This window comes from Rosa rugosa, chromosome 5 (assembly GCF_958449725.1).
Source record: "Rosa rugosa chromosome 5, drRosRugo1.1, whole genome shotgun sequence".
NCBI classification, from domain to species: Eukaryota; Viridiplantae; Streptophyta; class Magnoliopsida; order Rosales; family Rosaceae; genus Rosa; species Rosa rugosa.
Window position 1 is genome coordinate 186,204 of NC_084824.1, and position 27,066 is coordinate 213,269.

The window sequence follows — 27,066 nt, forward strand, 5'->3', positions numbered from 1 at the left end:
GTTTGTGTTTTGTTTTTTTTGTTTTTGGGTTAAAACAAACAATTAAAAGTCCAAATGATTGATTCGTAAATCAAGGAATTGTAAAGAGTAAATCACCCTAAATCTATTATGATAAAGAGAAAAATTCAGTCACCGTCCCCAAACTATGCTGCTAAGGCCAATTTGATACCCGAACTCTCAAAAGTATCAATGTGATACCCAAAGACCTATTTTGACATCAACGTGATACTTCTGTCCAAAATCTCAAACGGTTCCGTTTGTCTGCTGACGTGGCAAACACGTGGGTCCTATATGATATTTTTATCAAGGGCAGAATGGTCTTTTACTACTAACTAATTAAAAAAAAAAAAAAAAAAAAACAGAACGGAGCACAAAGCTGAAAGCTCCATCTCTCTCTCTCCTCTCTCTCTCTCTTGGTTCTAGTTTTCGGGTTTCTGGGTTTTGATGGCTTTGGAGGCTATCAGTCTCTCGCAGCCTTGATGGTGGAGGACAAAATGAAAGACGCGATTTTGAGGGGGGAGAAGGAAGAGGTGGATTCGAGTAGAGCGTAGCCCAAATCGATGTTGGACAGCGGGAACGAGGACTCGAGGACGTCCATGGCCGACGGAGTCCCGACTTTGACTTTGGTGATTCCGTGGGTTTTGAGAGCATGCTTGATTTTGCGCATTGCCGGAACCAGATTGAACCAGATGGACTTGTCCAGTGCCGAGAGGATTTCGTTTCCGACGAGGAGGTACCGGATCAGAGTATGTGGGTAGAAGGGGACTACATTGGCGTGGACCCATTGGTCCGCGAGGGTTTGATTGGAGGAATTGTTGTTGATGAGCTCATTGGGTACCATAATCGAGACTTGGAGGTCTGTGTTTTGGAGAGCCTTGAGGATTTTGGGGTTGGCATCGTAGATTTTGACTCGCTTAGCTTTGAGGGTTTGGATGAGCTTTACAGATTCTGATGGAGATGGTAGATTGTTGCCCAGCTGGCCGTAGTTCACACCCACCGGTAGCAGGGAAGAAGAAGACGAGATTGGAGGAAGTTCTGATTCGGCGATCACGAGAGAATCAGAGAGGATGAGAGTCGCCGGAATGCGCCGTTGACGCCGGAGAATGCGACCAGGGTTATAGGCAGCTGCTGGCGTCAGAGTCGCGGTGGCGAAAGTGGTCGAGCGGCCTTGATGGTGGAGGACAAAATGAAAGACGCGATTATGAGGGGGGAGAAGGAAGAGGTGGAGGAGGAGGCCTCGCATGGTTTCGGGATCGAAGTCTGGAGGTGGTTCATCTGCTTATGCTTGAGGTGTTTGATTTGCAGGGATGAGAGGTTCTGTGATTTTCGCCATTGTTGTTGAGGCAGTGGAGCTCGGCTTCAACTCTTCACTCAAATCGAGCAATTGACAGTGTGTGGGAGAAGTCAAAGGTACCAAGTACCAACTGCCAAGTCTTTTTCTTGGTCTAATTGTGCTCAATTGCTATCTGGGTTGGTTTTGTTTTTTTGGTTTATGCTGGATTTGTTTTTAGTTTTGGTATACATGAATTCATAGTTTTGTGATTGTGATTTTGATCGGAGTTTCTGGTGATGGTTTGGGCGAAGGAGGAGAGAGAAGAAGAAGAGGACTGAGGTTGAAGAAGAAGCAGAAGCCAGAAAATCCCAGAAGAACAATAAGAAGAAAAAAAAGAAGAAAAAGAAATGAAAAGAAAAAAAATGAATTAACAAAAAAAATGGGTAAATTGGTCATTTCACTTTTTTTGAGGGCCCACATGTTTGCCACGTCAGCAAACAGACGGAACCATTTGAGATTTTGGACGGAAGTATCACGTTGATGTCAAAATAAGTCTTTGGGTATCACATTGATACTTTTGAGAGTTCGGGTATCAAATTGGCCTTGGCAGCATAGTTTGGGGACGGTGACCGAACTTTTCTCTATGATAAATCATAAATCAAGTGATTGTGTGGTGGTGAACAATGTTTGGGCTTTTAATTGGGAGGGCCTAATAGCAAGGACGGATCAACTAGATTTTGAGGGCATAAAAGAGCAACCAGCGACGTAAGAAAGAGAGAGGTTTGGATCGAGAGAGAGAGAGATGAATAGGAACAAGGGGAAGACGAAGACGAAGAAAACGGAAAAGGATGAGGTTGAAGAGTTGCTCCAAGCAGCACAGGACGATATGCTGCTCGGTCTATCCGTAGACTCTCACATATCCCGCCTTTCTGACGTGGACCGCCGTTTCCAGGCCCTCAAACTCAAGTCTCCGACTCCACCTAAAGTTGCCGATGCTAATTCCAGTGCGCCTGCTGTCACATCGATTCAAGTGGATGAAGAGCTCAAAGCAGTCCTCGGAGATGACCTGTCCACCAGATTCGCAGCTCTCAAGGCCTCAGTGCCCATGCCCTCCTCCTCCTCCTCTTCTTCTTCCATAATCGCCGCCAGCTCGGCATTGCACGCTGACTACGACGACGACGACGCTGTTGATGAAGATGATGAAGTTGAAAAGTTGATACGTTGGGCCAAGGACGCCGCTCGCCTTGACCCTTCTCCACCCTCCGACGATGAAGAATGAACATGGACAGAACGCATCATCAATTTGAGGCTTCAGTGCTTTTCTGTTTCTGTGTATCAGTCTTTTACTTTGACGAGTGAGACTGGCTTTGTTTGGTTTACACCAAAAGCATACATTCTTCTTTGATTATAACAACATCAAAATTGAACTCCATTTCAACTGCTAAATTGGGTAAATTGAATTAACAAAAAAAATGGGTAAATTGGTCATTTCACTTTTTTTGAGGGCCCACATGTTTGCCACGTCAGCAAACAGACGGAACCATTTGAGATTTTGGACGGAAGTATCACGTTGATGTCAAAATAAGTCTTTGGGTATCACATTGATACTTTTGAGAGTTCGGGTATCAAATTGGCCTTGGCAGCATAGTTTGGGGACGGTGACCGAACTTTTCTCTATGATAAATCATAAATCAAGTGATTGTGTGGTGGTGAACAATGTTTGGGCTTTTAATTGGGAGGGCCTAATAGCAAGGACGGATCAACTAGATTTTGAGGGCATAAAAGAGCAACCAGCGACGTAAGAAAGAGAGAGGTTTGGATCGAGAGAGAGAGAGATGAATAGGAACAAGGGGAAGACGAAGACGAAGAAAACGGAAAAGGATGAGGTTGAAGAGTTGCTCCAAGCAGCACAGGACGATATGCTGCTCGGTCTATCCGTAGACTCTCACATATCCCGCCTTTCTGACGTGGACCGCCGTTTCCAGGCCCTCAAACTCAAGTCTCCGACTCCACCTAAAGTTGCCGATGCTAATTCCAGTGCGCCTGCTGTCACATCGATTCAAGTGGATGAAGAGCTCAAAGCAGTCCTCGGAGATGACCTGTCCACCAGATTCGCAGCTCTCAAGGCCTCAGTGCCCATGCCCTCCTCCTCCTCCTCTTCTTCTTCCATAATCGCCGCCAGCTCGGCATTGCACGCTGACTACGACGACGACGACGCTGTTGATGAAGATGATGAAGTTGAAAAGTTGATACGTTGGGCCAAGGACGCCGCTCGCCTTGACCCTTCTCCACCCTCCGACGATGAAGAATGAACATGGACAGAACGCATCATCAATTTGAGGCTTCAGTGCTTTTCTGTTTCTGTGTATCAGTCTTTTACTTTGACGAGTGAGACTGGCTTTGTTTGGTTTACACCAAAAGCATACATTCTTCTTTGATTATAACAACATCAAAATTGAACTCCATTTCAACTGCTAACAAATGAGGATCACAATTGTTTTATCTAGTATAGTAGACAACTGACATGTAAGTGGAAAGCTTTCTGTTAAGCTCATTTCTTCAAATTAGCCACCATTCTGAAAAAAAAAAAAAAAAAAAAAAACATATATAAGCAACCCCCTAGGATGAAGAGCACTTTGGAATCCCACCAAACCCAGTTGGTGTTGCCTGAGTTTCAAGAATCAACTCCTTTCATTCTAACTCATTCCATATACATATATTTAGGAAAGAAACAAAAAATCAAAATCAAAACCAAAACAAAGATTTTGAATCCTATCCAATTTGACAATTTGTGGCAGTAATTAGGTAGTCTGGAAATATGCAACTAAAAGAATAGGGCACAATAGGCTCTGATGGTGGTTGAATATTAACGGAACTCGTCATGGAACCCATAGTCCTCTTCATCATCATCATTGAAAATAGCGCTGTAAAATACATATGGGTTCTCAATCATCTCGCTCAGTGACAAGCCCCCATCTTTATTTGTATCTGCCTGCAAGGTCACAAAAGTGATACGACAATACAATCAATTATCAAAGCTCATCCCAGAGTTAGCAATTCATACTTGGCAGCAAGCACATCACAACCAGAGCTATCTGTATAATTAATTGCAAGTTACTTATAATAAATGCAGAATGCATATGATAAACATTACCAATAGAACTCTTTCTTCCACATACAGCAGGACTTTACAATACATCATCTACCCATTTTTCATACCCTTCTAAGCTTTACCTATGCAACACCACATCTTTACTGTGGAACTTCATCTGTTACAGTCACTATGTAAAAGGTTCCTTTTCTTTTTTCCTCTCTGATATCTCTAAAGAAAATCAAAGGAATAGACTTTTTTTTTGGGTCTGAAAACGTAGACTTTGGCTGTCCTAAATATTGGAGATCTTGGCAATATAATTTGCACCATACTTATTTCTCGAACTGTTTTTCAACAACTGCATGATTGATAGCTGATAATCCCATCTTATAATGTTGAAATCTACGGGCAAAATGATGACAAGAGAAGTAAAACAGAAAACAAGGGAAGAAGCGCTCATAACTTCTCGAATACAAAACACATAAACTGCTATTCCTCAACCACTATAAACTGCTAGCAATTTCAAAGCCATATGTACTTCAATATGGTTTTTAGAAGAAAAAGAATTCTGATATTCACAGATCCCCAAAACCCACTTTGCGGACCTGAGCTCAAAACTGGAGCCTCCTTCTTGCAGAGATAAATAAAAAATAAAAAAAATCATTTAGCTTTTAGATTACAGCTTCCTTTAGCTTTGAATATGGCATGGTTTAAAGAAAATCACTAAAATTTTGATAATTCCCTGCTGCATACTCATGAAATAAAACTTAAAATGAATAAAAGAAAGAAAATACTTTTTATTAAAATGAATACCTGTGATATGATGTAATCTGCTTGTTGTTTCGCATAGTAATGTTCTGATGGATGTATTTTTCCAATAATGGGAAGTAACTCAACATCTGACAAGTATCTATGAATAAAAGAAGGCAAACCCAAGTAAATAAATAATAGTGAAAAGAAAATCCTCAAGTAGCTCAGAAGAATTACACATGATAATAGCAATTACCCGTCACCATCTTTGTCAAGCTGTGCAAACAAAGTTTTAGCCGGGGCCTCCATCAAATCATCAGACTGATGTGTGGAATTGTGATCTTCTTCATCATAGTTCCTCACCAAATCAAAGAGGCCATGGAAAAATTCTTTGAAGTTAATCTTTCCATCTTTGTCTGTATCCCTCTCTCTGAGGAAGCAACGGAATGAGCAGCCAATTAGACAAGCTAGGAAACCATGTTGGAATGAGATCAATTCAAATGACAAATAAAGTGAACTTTAGTAGAAAAATGAATCAGCCATTTTGGGAGTCAACAGAGAAAGTTACTTCGACATGAACCACCCATGAACTGGTGTTTTTTTTTTAGTACAAGTAAACACAAAAGTTTGAGAGTTGAAGCAAAAGACTTTTCAATCAAGTTACTTTCAATGGCTGGTCAAGAGGTGTACCCCAAACTACCTGAAAACTTATGGTGTGCCCTGAACTAAATATTTACAAGCAGACATGAGCCACATGGATACTAGATAGAATTCCAAAGAAGAGAAATAATAACATAACATACCTTACTTCCTCCTTGCACAACCACTGAAGTAGCTTTGGGTTTTTGCTGTCAGCGGGGTGCAGGAAGCTAGAAAAAGGATGAAGGAGAAAAAGCATCAAGATGAAAGAAAATGTAAAAAAAGTAAGTTGAAACAAACAAACAAGTAGAACTCACTCATTGAACTCAGTTAGATTGAGAAGACCATCTCCATCTGCATCTGATGCATTAAAATGCTCTTCTTTCCACCAGCCCATATCATAGCCAAATGAGTTGTTATCTGATAGTTCCTTTTTTGATATTAGATTATTGGTAACATACATATATATATATAATAGGTAGGGAGTAGGGAGGGAAGGAATGAATTGAAATAGAGAGCATACCTGCATTCTGAACCCAGCTAGGGGGTCGGTACTCTTGAAAGGAAACAAAGCCGTCACGATTCTTATCATGAAGCTCCATATCCCTCTGAGTCCTATGCAAAACTTCCCTCTGAGCCTGCTTGAGGTTCCAGAGAGTCAGCTCGTGCTCGGTGATAAAGCCATCGACGGGGTCGACATCAACCTTGGGGAACAACAAGACCAGCCTGTTGGTGACATTGAACTTGTCCTCGTCATTCAGGTAGTCCTCGGCGTCCATGAAATCCTCCCACTCGGGCTGGGACTCGGCGGCGGGGGCGGAGTCGTGGCGATCCAAATCGAGGTCGAGGTCGAGGTGCTCCTTCTCCCACTTGCGGTCCTCGCGGCGGCGCTGGATGTCGGCGACGAGAGGGTCGAAGGGGATGGGATTGTGAGAATGGTGGAGGGGAGGAGCGAAAGTGAAGTTGGAGCGGAGCTTGAGGCGGCGGTGGCGGTGGTTGGCGGGTTTCTTGGGGGACCAGGAGATGAGCAGCAACACCAGGAGTGCTATGGTGATGTATATCAATACCGACGCCCTCCCCATATTTTCTGGATTGATTTCTGAGATATATCAGGAATTATGAGTTTGTTTTGAAAAATCAGGAATTATGAGTGTGTATAGAAAAACGTAGAATAGAGTGTTTGACTGAGGTCTCTGTCTCTCTGAGAGAGTCTGACCAAGAAGAGAAGAGAAGTTCTCGTCTGAAAATCTGAGAAAAGAAGAGAAGAGGTGTCGTCGTCTGCGAGTCGGGATCTGCTTTGTTTTTTTTACGACAAAGTGCTTAGTGTTATTTTAGTATAACACCTGTTTTCCGTCTCCTGAACTAACTTTATTTATTATTGTTTAACTATATTAAAAAAAAAAGAAAAAACCCAAATTTAACTCATTCACTGTGACCCGATAAGGATTGGGTTTGGGCCTCCCATGCGTTCCCGCCGTTACGTTCGGCCCAAACCAGACAAAAGAGTAACCTGGACAGAAAGAAAGCAGGATCCAACCGATTGGGAATCTCATAGAAGAAGGAAGAATCGGAGATCGACGGAGGGCGGAGAGAAGGGAAGAGCGGTGGATCTAAAGGACCTCCTCCGCAAAAGAAAGAAGAAGAAGGGATGTTGAAATTCTTGAATCGAGTGGTGGGTGGATCTGGGAGCGGACCCAAAGATCTGCCATACAACATCGGCGAGCCCTATCCCTCTGCTTGGGGCTCTTGGACTCACTTCAGGGGCACCTCCAAGGTTTGCTTACCTCTCTCTCTCTCTCTCTCTCTCTCTTGTTTTCCATCTATGTGCAAGTTTCGTAAACGAATGAATTAGGATCTGATGTTTGAATTGGTTATCTCAGGACGATGGGTCTCCGGTGTCTATATTTTCCATTAGTGGAAGTAATGCTCAGGATGGCCATTTGGCCGCCGCTCGCAATGGCGTCAAGCGTCTCCGTACTGTAAGTCCTTCTATTCTATGCTTGCTGCTGCTGCTGCTGCTGCTGCTGCTTTTGAGCCCCCTCATATGCAATTCCTTTCTTTTCAGGTCAGACATCCCAACATCTTATCATTTCTCCACAGTACTGAAACCGAAACCATGGATGCTTCTACCACCAAGCACACTATCTACATTGTCACCGAGCCTGTTATGCCACTCTCTGAGAAGATCAAAGAACTCAGTTTACAAAACATCCAAAGGTAATCGTCAAAGAACTCTATCCGCATTATATGGCATATCACATATCATTCTTCTCTGCATATCGTCTACCATGTTATATAGCTTGCTTATGTATTGATGTCAGGGATGAATATTACGCTTGGGGCCTGCACCAGATTGCTAAAGCTGTTAGTTTCTTAAATAATGATTGTAAACTGGTAAGTTATAGACAGTCAGCCCAGCCCAGACCACACTCTATCTGTCTCTCACTACATTTTCAGTTATAGTCGCACTATTTCACAATCTCTGGCCTCTTTGGCTACTACAGGTTCATTCCAATGTTTGTGTTGCCAGTGTGGTTGTAACTCAAACGTTGGACTGGAAGCTGCATGCTTTTGATGTTCTTTCCGAGTTTGATGGCAGCAATGAGGCTTCTGCTGGACCAATGCTGGTAAGCCGGTTTTCAGTTGTCATCCATCACCTTAAAAGGATGTTTTTTTTTTATCTACTTTGTTGGGTTATGTTGGCCTAGCGGTTGTTCGAGCTTACTTGTCATCCCTCACTGGCCTGGTGTTTGTTTCTGCTAAGATTATTTGTTCTGGATAATTTTTCATACAAAGTGCTTAGAATTAGTCACAAGCTGTGATATGACTCTCGCCAATTCCATTTTTCCTTTCAGCAATATGCCTGGCTTGTTGGATCACAATACAAACCTGTGGAGTTGTTGAAGTCTGATTGGGCGGCAGTCAGAAAGTCTCCACCATGGGCCATTGATTCTTGGGGCTTGGGTAAGTCTCTAGTTGACTAGTAGTCTGTTAGTGAACCTGATTATTGGTTTGTTATGTCAAGTCAATTTGTAAAGGATATTTTGATGCTCCAGCTAAATTCATTCTTCGAAGATATGTAGAAATGACAGTTAAACCGTCTTATTGAGAAAAATTAATCTCGACTTCTGTTGAGTCTAAAACTTCTATTGTTTTGAGGTTTGTAGTATGGGTCGTTTCGGATACAAAGTTGAGCTGAGTGGTTCCTTTTTCTCTGCATCATTCTCTATCGAGAGATTTATGGAGAGAAAAAGGCTAAAGTTGTGTTTAGAAATTTGTTGTAAAGTGACAATTTTGAGTTGTTTAGTTGAGGATGAGTAGAGTTTATAGCGAAAAGGTGGAAAGTAAGTGGATCTTTTTCTGGGGTTTTTGTTGTCAAATTTATGCTGTTGTGAAACTTAGATGTATTCCTTTCCTTTATCTTATCGTGGTTGGAGGGCTACTGTATCTCTACTCTTAAGTCAGCTGATAGATTTTGAAGGTCTTGTGCAACACATTCTGTACTGTGAATGTTGTTTTATTGGCTTTGATAGTATTTTCAGTGGCCACTGATCCACTTTGAAGTATTGCTGATTATTTTGTTCTATTCAAGTTATTATGCAAATTTGGGTTCTTCGGGTTGAATAGGCTTCCCTTGAGAATCTAAATTCTTTTATAAACTTGATAGGCTGTCTTATCTACGAGCTCTTCTCTGGTCTGAAGTTAAGCAAAACAGAGGAGCTGCGAAACACTGCTTCTATTCCAAAGGTTAGCCTTCTACTGTCCGGATGAATCAGTGATCGCAATTTAGTCTTTTTACCTTCCCTTATACATATTTATCTGATATGTGTCTACAATATGTGTTAGTTTCCTTGGAGTTGATATTTCTAAAGATTCATTTTCATTTTCATCTCTGTATTTCCTTGCCTCACAGTCTCTGCTTCCAGATTATCAGCGGCTCCTGAGTGCCATACCTTCTCGTAGGTTGAATACGTCGAAGCTTATAGAAAACAGTGGTGATCTTTCCTTCTTAACTTGCTTTATCCTAATATCTTTAAGAAAACTGTAGTCTTGAGTATTCTAGTCTGCTTCATAGTTCGAGGATTGATCAGCATTGGGTAATCTATTATATAGCACCTATTAGTTTTCTGACTGGATTATCATCTATGGCTCTGAGATGAGAATTATAGTCTAGATAGGAGTAGGTAATAACTAAGTCAGTATCTTTAATATTCATGAATGTTAGCCTTCTACTTCTTGTTTGCATGATTGATCACAAAGAAAATATAAAAAGCAGTATGAATTTTATAACTATGCGAACATGTTAGCTTGATAGTGATAAATCTTACACTGAGTATAGGCCATCGGTCTCACAGTTCCTGAAGCTCCTGATCTTAACTGAAAGTTGGAAATGGTAGAGACATGAGCCCTTTTCTGAAAAGATGTTTGAAAGTTTTATGCTTTTGGAGGTCATACTATTTTGTGTTTTTTTTTTTCCTGTTTGTGTTATACCTAGGTTGTTTTACTTTTCTATCTGTCATGGTCTTCCTATTGTGGTGTCTTTCTTTTTCTTAGCTTAGTTTCTTCTATTTTACTAAGTGTTGCAACAAAATGATTTGCAGCCTATTTTCAAAATAAGTTGGTGGATACAATACACTTCATGGAAATTCTAAATTTGAAGGATAGTGTAGAGAAAGATACTTTCTTCCGCAAGCTTCCGAATTTGGCAGAGCAGCTACCTCGTCAAATTGTGCTGAAAAAGGTATTATGTGATTCATTTAGTTGAAATATATAGTGAACTTTCAGTATCAATTTATAATTTTAACTTCTGGTTTCTACAGTTACTTCCTTTATTAGCTTCTGCCCTTGAATTTGGTTCAGCTGCTGCACCTGCTTTGACTGCATTGTTAAAAATGGGTTCTTGGCTTTCAACTGAAGAATTTAGTGTGAAGGTCAGTGTTTCAGCATTCTCTGCATTGACCTTATACATTATGAATTTTTTCTTTGACTTAAACTTCTCTTGAACTGTTGCTCTTTCTTAGTCCTCAGTTTCTTGCGATTCTTCTATTCTTTAATTATTTTGTGTCACTGATGTCATATAATTATTGCTCTTTAGTTGCTGCCGACCATTGTGAAACTGTTTGCTTCCAATGACCGAGCTATTCGAGTTGGTCTTTTGCAACATGTTGATCAGTTTGGAGAATCATTATCAGCACAAATTGTTGATGAGCAAGTATGAAGTCAATGGTTAACCATATTTCAATGATCAAGCAAATTCTTGTTACATTTTGTTGCTATCCTGGTAGTCTGCGCTTTAGTACTGGTTTCTAAGTTCTAAATTTGCATGCGATCTTTGAATTAGGTTTATCCCCACGTTGCTACCGGTTTCTCTGATACATCTGCTTGTCTTCGGGAACTGACTCTAAAGTCGATGCTCGTTCTCGCTCCCAAGGTTAGTGCAATTTCATGGTTCTAGCATACCTGCTATCAAGGATCCCTGCTTTGTTGTATGAGTTGTGTGTTACAGTAAGAAAGCCACTGTGATTAAATCTTGGCGCATGGTGGTTATTGGAGTTATATGATTGTTATTTTCTAACAGGTTTGTCTGTTTATGTGTAGCTTTCTCAACGTACCATTTCAGGGTCGTTGTTGAAGTATCTTTCAAAGTTACAGGTATGACTCTTCTGAATTAACGGCCATCACTAGCACTCTCTCTCTCTCTCTCTCACACACACACACACACACACACATGTTCTATGAGTGACTGATTGAAAAATTCAACACTTCAACTGCTTGGCTTTTATCTCGTATGTTTGTCTGTTTAATTTCCATCTTGCAGGTTGATGAAGAACCTGCAATTAGAACAAATACTACTATATTACTAGGGAACATTGCAAGCCACCTGAATGAAGGGGTTAGTGTCATTGAGTTGCCACATCTACTTTTTAATACGCATACTATTGTCATTTTATGAAAACTTGTAGACATGTCGATAACATTCTTATCTAAACACAGACAAGGAAAAGAGTTTTGATTAATGCATTTACTGTTCGTGCATTACGGGATAGTTTCTCACCTGCCCGAGGAGCAGGTATCAGAATGTTCTGTTTCATTCGTGATTTTTTTTTTTACCAGCTTCTTTTTTGAATGAGTCTAGGTTTTCTTGTTCTTCAGTTTTCTCCATCAGCCAACTTATTACTTCTATGATTAATTTAAATGTTGTATTCTGGCAGGGATTATGGCTTTATGTGCAACCAGCTCTTATTATGACATCACTGAGATTTCAACTAGGATCCTCCCAAATGTTGTTGTTCTAATTATTGACCCTGACAAGTAAGTATGCTGTAGATGGGTTACACGTTTCTATTTCTCTGCATTTCTATTATGTATGTGAGAAGGATGCATAACTTCCAGTGAACTTTAACAGTTCATAAAATGATTCTACCTTGCAAAATCTTCCCTCCATGTCCATTTTGTACACTTTCACAATTGTACAACTTAAATAAATGTATAATAACTGTCGATCGAAGGCATTTCAATAGTTGTACAGAGGTTTACTCTTTTTCTCTGAACCTTTTCTTTTCCATTTGAAACAGTGATGTTCGATCGAAGGCATTTCAAGCAGTTGATCAGTTTCTACAGATAGTGAAGCAAACCTATGAGAAGGTGCATGTCAAAATTCTTGATGTGTTTTGCTTCATGTGTGTTTTGTTTGGCATATCTGTATGTAGGTATATTAAAAGCAATTGGATGTGCATGACAGCATAAAAGCGTACCACTTGTTTTGGGGGTGGGGGAAGAATAGGATAGCTCATGGGGCACCTTGTGTAGCTGAAAATTTCAATGTTTAATTGTCTTATGATTCAGTACCCATATATCTCTCTTTGCTGTCATCAGTGGTGCAACACTTGATGTGTTAATTCAACCTTGGTTGCATTCTTTTTAGGAGGGTGAAATTGGCACCCCCCTTTTTACAAACCACAGCCCCCTCCATGCACATACCTTTGGAAAATTACTCATGGATGAGGGTGTGGTTTGTAAAAAAAAAGAAGTGCCAATTTCAATCCCCTCTTTTTATGGTGCTGCATAATCTAATCATTATGTTCACAGACAAATATAATATGTAGAGACATGTGAAGGTTCAGAGGAAATAATAGAAACCTCTGTGTTCATGAGTGATGTGTCACTTTGATGTTATTTATTGACTTTTTCCCTTGCTATTTTCTTTTTTAGACAAATTCAGGAGATGCTGCTGGGGCAGCAGGTGACGGAATGTCATCAATGCCAGGAAATGCTAGTTTACTGGGGTAAGTTGATTTGTACTTTTGAGCATATCAGGACAATAAGTAAATGTATTTTGTCAACACCAGCTATGCTGCTTGGTGGGATGTCATTCTCTAATGCCTTCTTAGTTGTTAGTGCCTAGTCAACGAGACAGAGTATTAACACACCGTGAGGCCAATAGACTTTTTTAGAGAGCTCCATGCAGTGTTTTTTCTCATAGTTAATGCATGTTTTGCTGAATTAGTTTTTGTTTCCTTATAATATCTTTAATTCTTTGTCACATACTTCCATCTAATTGAGTTTTGTTGTTTTTCACTTGAAGAAATGGTCACCTTATATATATATATATATATATATATATATATATAGACACACACATCTTATTATATTTTTTTATATATGGAGTAGAGTTTACATGAGGAACTTGTTTTCAGATAAGACTAACGTTTCAGACAAACGTGGTGTGGTTGCATTGATGTGGAATATGGGTGCTTCTTTAAGAATGTGTACATTGATGCAGAATATGTGTAGTGTGGTCGCATTGATATTTTAGATTATGTGTGCTTCTTTCAATAATTCACTACCTTGATGCAGTTTTATATATCGTTATAATATACCTTGGTGCTCGACCTTATTGTTTGATGTGCCCACTGCTCTATTAAAACTGCATCTTCACATAATAAAGTTTCTTTATTCTCCTCAAATCAAGTTAAAGCAAATGTATAATTATCATGTAGATGGGCAATGAGCTCCTTAACTCTCAAGGGTAAACCAGCTGAACAAGCTCCGCTTGCACTTGTCAATACCAGTGCATCTCTTACTAAAACGACTTCCAATGACAGCTCAGGTACACATTTTGGTAATTAGTTTAACTTTTATTGTGTTTAGCTAGTTGGAAACAATAAAATCATGGACGATTATCATGCTTTCTGTATCTTTTTTTTTTCCCTATGGTAAGGTTCTTTCGCATTTATTCTGATATTGTTTTTCTCTTACAATCCTAGCGATGGATACTCCAACCACAGCACCTGCCCATGTAAGTTCGACAACAGATTTCCCAGATCAACATGTACCCGAGTCCCCTACGTCCACAGATGGCTGGGGAGAGCTAGAAAATGGAATACAGGAGGAGCATGAAAGTGACAAGGATGGTTGGGATGATATTGAACCCCTTGAAGAGCCAACACCACCTCCAGCTCTTGCTAACATTCAAGCTGCTCAGAAGCGGCCGGTCTCGCAATCGCAGCCAAAGCAAGGTATATGAACTGCTGTATCAAGAAATTCAAATTTATTTACCTCTGTTGTTTTGCTGCATACTGAGTGAGAATGGTTAGAAAGTATTGCAGAAATGCATAGAAGATAACTGATAATAAAAAAAAAAGGGTTCTATGCCTTGTTTCTGAAACACATGCTTTTTCTTTCTTCTGTATGTAATTACGTGTCAGTTTTTGCTGCTCTTGTCATCTGATTTTTTCTTTGTGATGATAATTAATTGGAGATTTCTGTCTTATGTCTAGCAGCAAGTTTGCGACCCAAAAACACGGCCAAAGTTATCAAAGATGAAGATGATGATTTGTGGGGCTCCATTGCCGCCCCAGCACCCAAAACAAGTTCAAAGGCTTTGAATTTGAAAACAAGTCGATCAGTTGATGATGATGATGATGATCCATGGGCTGCAATCGCCGCTCCCCTACCTACTACTAAGGCAAGACCCTTAGCGGCTGGCAGAGGCCGAGGGGCTAAACCCGCTGCTCCAAAATTGGGTGCACAGAGGATAAATCGGACTTCTTCATCTGGGGTGTAAATTTTACAGAGGATCAAGAGAAAATATATGGGTTAAGATTTATTTGTGTAAATTTTTCCCTTTTGGTGGCAGGAATTGTATTTGCACTAGACTTATTAATTGATTTGTACTGGTATTCTTTTAGTTTGCTTCAGTTTTACACACAAGCCACCATCTGGTATGTAGCTTCATTTGCTTATGGTGTGAGGTTAGGTGATATAGATGCAGAAAACTGGCTATCAATTTTGTGCCTGTAAATTTGGGATTCTTGTAATTAAAAGCATTGGTAGTTTTCTGCCTGCTTGCTAGATTCTAGTAGTCTCTCTCTGAACTCTGGTGTGTGCAACTGTTTCTGCGCGCAACTTGCTTAACATGAAATTTGAATGGCTCTTTTGTGGTCTTCAGTGATCCTTGTATAAGATTATACGGTCTTTGAAACAATAAAAGTCAAGGATCCTAGTTGAGGATGCTTTCTGGGAATTCTTCGTTTGGTAATGTTTTAGCATAGAGTAGTTGACGTGACGGTACCCGAAAGAGAGAATAACTGACGTGAGAAAACATGATGTATTATTTATTATACATACAAAAAGAGAGGAGCGCACAAAATTGACCACTAGTAGTCCATAACAAATTGAAGGTGCTTTTAGCCGCAATAATGATAATGAATGCAAATTGCAGGTAGAGTAAGATCAAATCAAATCATGTGCCTGCCGTGCCGGCTTTAGCTCTCGTGAACTTTGAACATGCGCTGATGTCGCCACATCAGAATTGGTCCACTTTCCGGCGGGGGGGGGGGCAACTTGACCTTTTTGGGATATCAATATCATGGTCGAAAAAAATGATTTTGTTCTTTTGCTAAAAATATTTGACCTATTTCCCTCAAAAGTAGATTATTATCCAAATTTGAAAATCTAAAAAGGTAGGAATTTGAATAACTTCCAAAAACAAAAATGAGGATAAAGTGGTATTTTAATAGGGGAGGGATGTGTCTCCGATGGTTATACAAGAAGCCTCTTTTGACTCTTTTCTGTGCAACAACACCACTATTAGACTCTCTCTCTCTCTCAGCAAAAGATTGAAACTTTGCATCGATTTGCAACTGCAACCAGAAAAGGTGATGCTTCTTTCTTTCTGATACACCCTCTTGCATACAATTGTCTTTTTTGTTTTGCTCTGCTACAAACTAACTGCATATAAACAACACTGCACTGGGTTTTGTGGTTTGGAGAGAGAGAGAGAGAGAGAGAATAGAATAGAAAACCAGGCCCAAAATTAGTGATACTCACTAGAATTGCAAGTTGGGTTCAATCCCAGCTGTACGCGCAACTAGTAGCTGTTGTTGTTGTTGTTGTTGTTGGTGATGGGACCAACTGACCCATCATCATCATCCTCTGCAGTCTGCACCTCCTTGTTTGGCTTTCAGGATAACCCATCACGTCATTCATAATTTCATTGCCTGCCCTTTGTAATTTTCCACTCTCTTTTGGGCCTTTTTTTCTCCCAACAGACCTGACTTTGTTGTGTTTATCTATATTCTGGATTCTCCCCTTTTGTTCTTATTAGGCTTCTCTTTCTGTTTTCTTTCTTTTTCCTATGCCAATCTCAACTGTTGTTGTAAAATAGGCTACAGCGAATACCAGCTTCTCAAAATTTCACTTGTGGTAACATACTGCTCCTTGAAGCAAGGTTAGGAGTTTACTTTCCTGTTAATACAATCTTAAACCGGTTTATCAAGGTGCTTGTTAGTTAAAACTGTCACAATTTGATTTCATTGGTTCTTGGATTTCTCTTCAAAAAAAACAAAAACAAAAAAAAATCTTACCAAGTTGGTGCATTTACGAGATTTTTTAACTCATAGTTGATGAGGTTTTGTTCAGTCAGAATAAGGTGATAGGGTTCTCGATTTGGAAAGAAAAGAGAGTAAGTATCGAAGCTGAAACAGTTCTCTTACTTATTCATCAAGTTTAATTATAATTATATATTTCTCTTACTTTTCTGGGTATTGGTTTTACTCTGCTTACTGGCGACTGGTGAATCAGGAGGGACTATATGTGGCTGTTTTACTGTCTGCCGTATAAACTGTAAAATTGAGTTTCAAAACGGTGGGCCTGTGCTGCTGTTAAAACTGTTCATATCTGTGGCTTGCTGGTAACTGGCAATTTGCTTTGGTAGAATTGAAAGTGGCAGTATGATTACTATCTTTGGACTTCTGGGGTTTTCTTGTTTTGTTTGATTACTCCATGGTCTCTTTCATATATCACTGTAAAACCCTAGTTACCATTCTACTGAATACATGGTCACATTAATTTATTGACATTTATTGCGTCTTCGATATTATGGTTTTCAGATATTTCTCATGGTCTAACTGAACTTTGTTGCCTTTTCATTCATCAATAGGTCAGCAATTCAGAAGAGTCCAATTCTTGAGTTCTGTAGCAAATCACCATTGAGATCTTCACATAGCTCACTGAGTTTTGTGATTTTTATTGGGGGTGGTCTCTGGCTTTTTCTGGGTCTCTTTGATTTTGCTCTTGCTTAACTCTATGGTCTGACACATCTGCTTCCCCAAATTTAGCCTACCGTCAACAAAGTTGTTACTGGGGGCACCCACTATTCAATTCAATTAATCTAGATCCAAGCCCCAAGAACTGTTCTTGAAGATTGATACTCTTTAGAAGGGTGTAACATAAATTGGTGAGTAGTTTTCTCTATTCCTTCCTGTGGGCAATACTTTGGGTAGTGGAGTCAAACACGACTACAAAGATGAGTGTGGACGAAGCGGTTGCTAGCTCCTTGTGGACTTGGGAGCAGGATAAGGCATTTGAGAATGCCCTGGCAACTTATCCCGAGGATGCTCCAGATCGTTGGGACAAAATTGCAGCTGATGTAGAAGGGAAAAACCTAGAGGAGATAAAGCATCATTATGAACTCTTACTTGATGATATAAGTCAGATCGAAGCTGGTTGTATTCCACTGCCTTGCTACAATTCTTCTTCCGAGGGTTCAACAAGTCATGCCAGTGATGAAGGAACCAGTAAGAAGGGACACTACAGCAGCGAATCTAATCATGGAAGTAAGGCTTCAAGGGCAGATCAGGAACGCCGTAAGGGGATTGCTTGGACAGAGGATGAACACAGGTTAGTACATAATTTACGAGTTAATTATTTGCTTGCCCAAATGATATGTTTCATTTTTGGAAGTCTCTTAATCGAACTAAAGATTGATGACTCTTTCCAGCCCATGTCTTTGTCTTTATAGTTACTAGTAGATATACTTTTGAAATACTTTCTTAGATTTTGTCAATAGTGTTGTCCCTGTGCTCCGTGAATATAAGTTTGCTTGTCTGGTAATAACTTGCTAAAGTTGCCTTTTGTGGTGATAATAGTTGGTTAAATCATCCATGGTATATTTCAAATTTTCAACTATTAGATTTTGATCTGCAAATATGCTATACTGTTGTACACTTGTACTATATTCTAATAGGAAAGTGCCATTCATGAGAGAAAGATGATTTTTTTTTTTCATTTAAATACATGTCTAGCATGGGGTTTTCGTTCTCATTCTACCTTTTCAATTTGATGTAAGGTTTGGATGTTTTTTTTTTTTCCTATGAAGAACCTGTTAGTGTTTTATACATATGTTCACATCAGGTTATCATTATAGGTTAGTGCTTAAATCTAGAAACATGGAAGCAAATAAACATGGTAATATAACCAGCATAATTGGTTGGCTGAAATGAGAGTCTTTTAGTTGGTCTGTATCTAGGATCCTTTAATATTAAATACCTAGATTTTTATATGATTTGTTGTTCAGTGATGGACCGCTGTATCCCTTGCCTCAGCTGTAGCACAACTGCATTGATATTAAGGAAACTGGTGATTCTAAAGTTGGGATTGGGATTAACTGAAAGGGGAACTGCCTCACCTGCCTGACTCAAATTGTGATTGTTGATAGTTATTGTATTAGAAAGACATGATCAGTAAATTTATAATTACAGCATTATCAGAAAGAAATCATTTTATATATAGATCTACAGAACTAAGGTGTCAAATGCAGTTAAAATCTCACTTTGCTGGTTTAGGATGGAGGTCTTTCTTTAGTCCTTTCTTTTATTCTTTTATTATCTGTATTGTATATTTGTATATGATGAGGGCTTGGGGTTTTAGTTCCTTTTTTAATAGTGTTTTTATCACCCTCTTCAGTAGTTCTGTTTCCAAGTACATCTTCCTTTCCTTCCACTATCAAAGATGTTTCTTCGTTTTCTTTTATTTTTCGTCTCTTTTTTGAGTTCTGCTGTATCCTGAAGCATATGAAAAGTGTATTTTTTAGTGTTATTAGATTACACCACGCTGCTCATACAAAAGTGCACAATTTACTTTGTAGTAGGGCAAATGTTGACCTTGGTTGCGGTATTTACTAAAAAGTGAATAATTTCATTGGCAGTCACTTGATTGACATCTAAACACTGTTGGCTTTTGGTGCCGATCCCCTATTTTACTAACTATCAATGAATTCAGTTGGAAAGAGACCTGTAAGGATCTTAGGACTGATACAGGATACTAACATTTTGAGATTCCGGGTCATTTGTAACCATTGATGCTCTATCCTGCCACAAGGGAACAATAGAGGCCCTTTATGTGTTAGTGAATGTTTGTTGAACTTCTTTTTTGGTCAGTTTTAGTAGGCATTTGGTAATGGTTCATCTTTTGCTGTCACCTGGGTTCTTGTAATATGTTCAATCTTGACAGCTTAATTGCTTACTACTCTTTAACAGGGCTTGTATTTACTTTATCCTGTTGTTAGTCTTCATCTAACAAATTCTCTCAATGAGTTCATTTTCAAGCTTTTACAAATGGTCCCAATGTGTTCCATTTCTCTTATACCTAGATTTCCATATGTGAAAATTTTGTAACAGCTTTGTATTAACAAGTCGTAGAAATTGCTATCTTAGACCAACCTTGCAATGTCTTCTGGCTCTTTGATGGTGCAGTCAAGCGTAAATTTTGCTTTATCACCTCAGGAAAGCCGCTAAGCTTCACAATGTTATTTCAGCTATGCATTTAGAGTTGATCTATTTTATCTACTATAACTAGCTGTGCAATTTTCTGATATTTTTCTGAGAGCTAGAAAAGAAATGCTGATATTGATTATTGACCTTTGTATTGAAGTTCTGTGATAAGGGGTTTGACAGTTTGTTATGAATGGTTTATTCTAGTGTTTCAACTTCAATAAAAAGTCCGAAAGTTGTTGCCTTGATGTATGTTTTCTGAAATAGACTGAAGTCATAATATGGGCAAACTATATTTATCCCATTGCAAGAGATGGAAATCTGCTGTAGTTTACAAATGTTTAAATGTGGTTAAAAATCTGTTTACTGGAGTTGATTTCTATTGTACGTGAGAAGGAGTTGTGACTTTTTGTGGTCCTTGACAGGCAATTTCTTCTAGGATTGGAAAAATATGGGAAAGGTGATTGGCGAAGTATATCACGGAACTTTGTGGTAACAAGAACACCCACCCAAGTGGCAAGCCATGCACAAAAGTATTTCATACGTTTGAATTCAATGAACAAGGACAGAAGGCGATCAAGCATCCATGACATCACCAGTGTCAACAATGGAGAAATTGCGGCAATCCAAGGGCCGATCACTGGTCAAGGAAATGGTTCTGCAGTAGGCCCATCTGGCTCTGCGAAATCAACCAAACAATCTGCTGCTGGACCCCCGGGGGTTGGCATGTATGGTGCACCAAGTATCGGGCAACCAATTGGAGGACCTCTTGTCTCAGCTGTTGGCACACCAGTGAATCTTGCTGGCCCTTCCCCACACATGGCATATGGTGTGAGAGCCCCTATGCCTCCTGGAGCACTTGTTCCTGGGGCACCAATGAACATGCCCCCCATGACATATCCTATGCCTCACACGGCTCATAGGTAATATGCACCCTTCCATTTGCGTATTTTAGCTTCAAAATGTACAAAGAACAGAGACAGACCAAGTAGCTTGAGCTCTTGCCTCTTGTTGGGTTGGTTATTAGGATCATTTTGCTCCTAGCCGAAGTGCTTTACTTATTAGCAAAGCACGAGTTGTTTAATGATATTTGTCTATTCTATTCTTGTACCAAATAAGCCATGGGGGGGGGGGGGGGGGATCCGACCCCCAAAGAAAGAGCCAAATGAGGAAGGACTGCAATGACATGAATCTGTATAGACAATTGCAAAAGAGATGGTGGTATTTATTGGTAGATTAGAAGTTGGGTATCCGTTTTCTCTTATAAGTCTGGTATGTGTTTGGGAATAATATTTTAACCATTGTGTTGGATACAAGTCTGGTATGAGTGAAGAGCTGCTCCATTTCTTTGGCAAAAGTAGCCTCAACCATTTTAACTAGCGAAACATCAAACTTTATACAACTTAGGACACTGGATGTGATTCCCGCATCCTACATGCATCAGTGAGAATCAAACCATGACCTTTGCAATGTTATGTTAGAATTATAATTTAATTATCAACATGTCACACCTCACCGAGAACCAACCATTTAACTTATATTTGCGAAACATCGTACTTTATACAATGTAATGTATGTTATATCCAACTCCAACCAAGAGTATTCCGGATGGCAAGACGTACGCATCCCATCAAAGTAGTATTCTTGTCCTTAAAATAATACAGCAGTGGCTTCAGAGAGTGAGTGTTGACTGTTGAGGATGAAACAGCAGCAGCGGCGACACCACACTTGAAGCTGTCAGTGGCAGGATCCTGAAATGGGGCCCTCCTGGAACCATTTCTACAGACACCAGAACCCTCCAACCCAACCAATGGTTCTTCGGCCAAAATTTCGACACCCACGACTTCATTATCCCAAGATCAAGGCTGCGTCGGAGTTATCGGTAACCGAGTCTGCGAGAACTGGGACGTTGAAACCGAGGCTGATAGTGCGGTTTCACTGACCAACATGCATGGCTAGCTATGCAAGGAATAGGAGGTTCTGTGGTCAAGTTGTAGGAGTGACTCACTGGCAGTGTGGGAAAGACCAGGACCAAGTCCATACATGATAGCTCTAGCTCTGGCTCTTCAGATCGAGTTCCGAGAAACCGGTTTATGAGAGTCATGGCATGGGAATTGGAACAACCGAGTTGGGGTGGTGGCTTTGTCGTTGATCGGGATTCCTAACACTGCCGGGACTGCGGTTTTGGAGATGGGGATGAGTGGCAAGGGAGAGATACTGGAGCTTGCGAGGATGGCTGGTGAGCCCACTGTAAGGGTGCTTCTAAATGTGGGCGCTTCACACTTTGACAACTTCTCCAGTGCTATGGCCAAATTAAAGGGGAGATTCTCCAGGAGGCAAAGCCCGGAGATGTGTGTGTTCTCCATGCTGATGATCCATTAGTTATGAGCCTCCTCCCGCTACCATTTGGTGAGCCCTTTCCTTTTTCTTTTCAGATGTGCCCTTCCCTTGTTAGCATTTATTTGATCTCTCATGATGTCAATTGCAGTAACCAACAAACACATTTATTTATGATATGGAAAATTTGACCAACTTATTGGAAAGCAAGGAGCTGGTTTAAGGAACCCGGCCCCCGTGGATATATATATATATATATATATATATATATATATATATATATATATATATATATATATATATATATATCATCTCAGCTAAAAGTTGAACAAACGCTGCAGCAACTTTGCTTATTTGAGATGCACATCAATTTCTGTTAATGGTTACATCTTGACATGAATGGCACAATATTCATAAAGCAGTATGTTAATTGTTCCTTTTCATAAACAGGTGCTCTTTGGTCAGACGGCGGGGTGTGATGTTGGGTTGGTTGAGTGCGAAAGCACACACGAAGGTCTTGGGGTTAGAGCAAAAATTCTAATATGGACCAAGGTCCACCTGCACCACGGTTAAATACGGCGCGTGCACTGGACGCGCGGTTTTCTAGAGCGTGAATGAGGAACGCCAAAAATCTGTCGTCTTGTGTCGTGGGTCCAGTAGCTGCAGTTGGCTCGCCGGAACCCATCGCCGGAAGAGAGCGAAGAGAGGAGGCCTCCTGGATTCGGCGGCCGCTGTTCTTGCACCAGTCGTTGCCACCGTCGATTATGGCGTCACGGGGCTTGATGTAGGCGGAGAAGGCGGCGATTTTCTTGTCAACGGGAGCGCAGCCTCGACGAGAATAATCTCCGATAGGGGTGGCTGGAGAGACAGCACAAATGCGGTGAGGTTGTACTGACCGGATAGAGGGAGGTTGTGCAATCGACGGTCTCGGAGGCGTGCGGTTGTGAACGTAGATGGGGAAGCTTTTCTCGTCGATCTGAGGGCGAGGTTCTGGTCGATGACGGCGACGCCGGCGAGTTCTTGGTATTGAGGGTTCAGATCAAACGATGCAGATCAGACGGTCCAGATCGCACTTAATAAATTATTTTGTAAATTTTTTTTTTTTATTGAGATAATTGATAGGTTTTTGGAAATTCAACATAAATAATTTTTAAATTTCTGAAACTTCTAAAAATTGAAATAAATAGCTCGGGTGTCAGAAAAAATTCATGAAAATTCTCACAAACTCGACGTGACATGTACTTTAATATTGTGTCTCAAACCATGTAATCGTTAATGGTCTAGCCATTCGAAGTGTGAGTTAATAGAAATAAGAAAAAAGCCTACGTAGGTTGACTAAGTAGATCGACGGCATAACTATTACCGAATTTTTTGAATTTTTTACCCGAAGCCTAAAATGATGTACTTGACACATCTGACGGATGATATCTTAATATCACGATCCGACTTTGCCCTTTTTCTTTGAAGCGTGTAGTGAAAAAAAAATGGTTATTAAACCTTAGTCGTTTGACCGAGTGGATCAAAAGCATAACAATGACGAAATTTTCTGAATTTTGAACCTGAAGCCTAAAATGATGTAATTGTCACATCTAACAGACAGTTTTTCAAGAGTATGATCAGATGATGCCCTTGCCTTTTGAATCTTGTATTGAGAGAGAATAGGGTATTATTAAGTCTTAATTGCTTGACCAAGCCAATCGATATAATAAGGATGATGGATTTTTCAAAATTTTAGACCTGAAACCTAAAATAATATACTTGACACATCTAACGGAATGATTCTCAAGAGTACGATCCGATGTCGGTCTTGCCCTTCGAAGGTTGTAGACAAAAAAAATGGGGTTATTAAGCCTTAGTCGTATGACCGACCCGATCGACATACTATCGATGACGGATTTTGCCAAATTTTTGATCCAAAGCCCAAAATAATGTACTTGACACTTATGACGGAAGAATTCTCAAGTGTTCGATCCGATGACGGCCTTGTCCTTCAAAGGTTGTAGAGAAAAAAAAATAGGGTTATTGAGTCTTAGTCGTTTGACCGAGCCGATTGACTTCCTATCAATGATGGATTTTGCCAAATTTTTTACTCGAGGCCTAAAATAATATACTTGACACATCTGACGGAAGGATTCTCAAGTGTACGATTCAATGATGGTCTTGCCCTTTGACACTTGAAGTGAAAAAAAAAAAGGGTTATTAAGCCTTATTTGTTTAACAGAGTAGATCGACATCCTATCGATGACAGATTTTATTGAATTTTTGACTCGAAGCCTAAAATAATGTACTTGCCACATCTGACGGAAGGATTCTCAAGTGTACGATCCGATGACGGCCTTGCCCTTTGAAGGTTGTAGTGAAAAAAAAAAAGGGTTATTAACCCATAATCCTTTGACCAGGACGATCGACATCCTCTCGATGACGGATTTTTCTGAAATTTGGAGCTGAAGCCTAAAATAATGTACCTGGCATATCTGACGGAAGGATTCTAAAGTGTACGATCTGATGACTTCCTTGCCCTTGGAAGGTTGTATAGAGAAAAAATAGGGTTATTAAGCCTTTGTTATTTGACCGACCCGATCGACACACTATCGATGAAAGATTTTTTTGAATTTTTTCATGGAAGCCTAAAATAATATACTTGGCACATCTGACAGAAGGATTCTCAAGTGTACGATCCCATGACTGCCTTGCCCTTAGAAGCTTGTAGTAAACAAAAATAGGGTTATTAACCCCTAATCCTTATCCTTTGACCAGGGAGATCGACATGCTATTGATGAAGGATATTGCCGAATTTTTTACTTGAAGCTTAAAAGAATGTACTTGCCACATCTGACGAAAAGATTATCAAGTGGACGATCCAATTACAACCTTGCCCTTGAAAGGTTGTGTAGCAAAATTTAGGGTTATTAAGCCCTAGTCGTTTGACCTAGCCGATGGACCAACTATGGATGACAGATTTTGCCGAATTTTTTTTTGGAATCCTAAATTATTGTACTTGAGACATCTGACGGAAAGATTCTGAAGTGGACGATCCGGTGACGACATTTCCCTTTGAAGGTTGTATAGAGAAAAAAGAGGGTTATTAAGCCATAGTCGTTTGACCTAGCCGATCTACATCCTATCGATGATGGATTTTACCGAATTTTGTACTGGAATCCTAAAATATTGTACTTGGGACATCTGACGGAAGGATTCTCAATTGGACGATCCGATGACGACCTAGCCCTTTGAAGGTTGTACAGGGAAAAAATTGGGTTATTAACCGCTAGTCGTTTGACCTAGCCCATCGACATCCTATCGATGATGGATTTTGCCGAATTTTTAACCTAAAGCCTAAAATAATGTACTTGCCACATCTGATGGAAGGATTCTCAAGTGTACGATCCGATGACGGCCTTGCCCTTGGAATGTTGTATAGAGAAAATGGGGTTATTAAGCCTTAGTCGTTTGACCGAGCCGATCGACATCCTATTGATGACGGATTTTACTAAATTTTAAACCGAAGTCTAAAATAATGTGCGTGCCACATCTGACGGAAGGATTCTCAAATGTATGATCCAATGACGCCCTTACCCTTTGAAGCTTGTAGTGAAAAATAAAAGGGTTATTAACCCCTAATCCTTTGACCAGGCAGATCGACATGCTATTGATGAAGGATATTGCCGAATTTTTGACTTGAAGCTTAAAAGAATGTACTTGCCACATCTGACGAAAGGATTCTCAAGTGGACGATCCGATTACGACCTTGCCCTTGAAAGGTTGTGTAGCAAAATTTAGGGTTATTAAGCCCTAGTCGTTTGACCTAGCCGATGGACCAACTATCATTGACGGATTTTGCCGAATTTTATACTGGAGTCCTAGAATATTGTACTTGGATCATCTGACGGAAGGATTCTCAAGTGGACGATCTGGTGACGACATTTCCCTTTGAAGGTTGTATAGACAAAAAAGAGGGTTATTAAGCCTTAGTCGTTTGACCTAGCCGATCAACATCCTATCGATGATGGATTTTACCGAATTTTGTACTGGAATCCTAAAATATTGTACTTGGGAAATCTGACGGAAGGATTCTCAAGTGAACAATCCGGTGATGACCTTGCCCTTTGAAGGTTGTATAGATACAAAATAGGGTTATTAAGTCTTATTCGTTTGACCTAGCCGATCGACATCGTATCGATGATGGATTTTGCCAACTTTTAGACAGGAATCCTAAAATATTAAACTTGGGACATCTGACGGAAGAATTCTCAAGTGAACGATCCGATGACGACCTTGCCCTTTGAAGGTTGTATAGGGAAAAAATTGTGTTATTAAGACCTAGTCGTTTGACCGACCCGATGGCCATACTATCGATGACGAATTTTTCTAAATTTTTTACTGGAAGCCTCTAATAATGTACTTGGGACATTAGACGGAAGGATTCTCAAGTGCACTATCCGACGATGACCTTGCCCTTGGAAGGTTGTATAGGGAAAAAATTGTGTTATTAAGACCTAGTCGTTTGACCGACCCGATGGTCATACTATCGATGACGGATTTTTCTAAATTTTTTACTGGAACCCTCTAATAATGTACTTGGGACATCAGACGGAAGGATTCTCAAGTGCAAGATCCGACGATGACCTTGCCCTTGGAAGGTTGTATAGGGAAAAAATTGTGTTATTAAGACCTAGTCGTTTGACCAACGCGATCGAGATCCTATCGATGACGGATTTTTCTAAATTTTTGACTGGAAGCCTCTAATAATGTACTTGGGACATCAGACGGAAGGATTCTCAAGTACACGATCCGACGATGACCTTGCCCTTGGAAGGTTGTATAGGGAAAAAATTGTGTTATTAAGACCTAGTCGTTTGACCAACCCGATCGACATACTATCGATGACGGATTTTTCTAAATTTTTGACTGGAAGCCTCTAA

The 27,066-nt window shown here is 40.0% G+C and overlaps 5 protein-coding genes across 8 annotated transcripts; 4 read left to right on the forward strand and 1 right to left on the reverse strand.

The window, feature by feature from the left end:
* The first annotated feature begins 1,969 nt into the window (after window positions 1-1,969).
* On the forward strand, window positions 1,970-2,705 carry LOC133710425 (uncharacterized). The gene has a single exon (XM_062136491.1). It carries the CDS (start codon window positions 2,076-2,078, stop codon window positions 2,550-2,552), a length of 477 nt encoding a protein of 158 aa, XP_061992475.1. The 5' UTR covers window positions 1,970-2,075; the 3' UTR covers window positions 2,553-2,705.
* Window positions 2,706-3,108: 403 nt separating this feature from the next.
* LOC133708992 (uncharacterized) lies at window positions 3,109-3,585 on the forward strand. Its single transcript, XM_062134588.1, has one exon. It carries the CDS (start codon window positions 3,109-3,111, stop codon window positions 3,583-3,585), a length of 477 nt encoding a protein of 158 aa, XP_061990572.1.
* Window positions 3,586-3,908: 323 nt separating this feature from the next.
* Window positions 3,909-7,067, reverse strand: LOC133713153 (uncharacterized). The gene is made up of 6 exons (XM_062139271.1): window positions 6,277-7,067; window positions 6,071-6,173; window positions 5,918-5,983; window positions 5,371-5,544; window positions 5,178-5,274; window positions 3,909-4,265 (listed from the first exon to the last, which is right to left on the reverse strand). Exons 1-6 carry the CDS (start codon window positions 6,833-6,835, stop codon window positions 4,140-4,142), a joined length of 1,125 nt encoding a protein of 374 aa, XP_061995255.1. The 5' UTR covers window positions 6,836-7,067; the 3' UTR covers window positions 3,909-4,139.
* Window positions 7,068-7,276: 209 nt separating this feature from the next.
* LOC133713152 (uncharacterized) lies at window positions 7,277-15,130 on the forward strand. 2 transcript variants are annotated; one of them, XM_062139269.1, is made up of 21 exons: window positions 7,277-7,527; window positions 7,634-7,732; window positions 7,819-7,970; window positions 8,075-8,147; window positions 8,258-8,380; window positions 8,609-8,717; window positions 9,421-9,500; window positions 9,667-9,748; window positions 10,355-10,494; window positions 10,574-10,684; window positions 10,849-10,965; window positions 11,095-11,184; window positions 11,352-11,405; window positions 11,572-11,646; window positions 11,748-11,823; window positions 11,966-12,065; window positions 12,329-12,398; window positions 12,966-13,039; window positions 13,754-13,863; window positions 14,021-14,272; window positions 14,534-15,130. In XM_062139269.1, the coding sequence occupies exons 1-21, from the start codon at window positions 7,402-7,404 to the stop codon at window positions 14,818-14,820; spliced, it is 2,400 nt and encodes a 799-aa protein (XP_061995253.1). In that variant the 5' UTR covers window positions 7,277-7,401; the 3' UTR covers window positions 14,821-15,130. The 2 variants fall into 2 exon arrangements, with proteins under 2 accessions (XP_061995253.1, XP_061995254.1); XM_062139270.1 differs by having other exon boundaries at window positions 7,278-7,527; window positions 14,537-15,130.
* Window positions 15,131-15,763: 633 nt separating this feature from the next.
* Window positions 15,764-21,057, forward strand: LOC133709308 (transcription factor SRM1). 3 transcript variants are annotated; one of them, XM_062135008.1, is made up of 3 exons: window positions 15,764-15,913; window positions 17,197-17,936; window positions 20,233-21,057. In XM_062135008.1, the coding sequence occupies exons 2-3, from the start codon at window positions 17,563-17,565 to the stop codon at window positions 20,732-20,734; spliced, it is 876 nt and encodes a 291-aa protein (XP_061990992.1). In that variant the 5' UTR covers window positions 15,764-15,913; window positions 17,197-17,562; the 3' UTR covers window positions 20,735-21,057. The 3 variants fall into 3 exon arrangements, with proteins under 3 accessions (XP_061990992.1, XP_061990993.1, XP_061990994.1); XM_062135009.1 differs by lacking the exon at window positions 15,764-15,913 and adding an exon at window positions 15,940-16,485; XM_062135010.1 differs by lacking the exon at window positions 15,764-15,913 and adding an exon at window positions 16,786-16,985.
* Window positions 21,058-27,066: the final 6,009 nt, after the last annotated feature.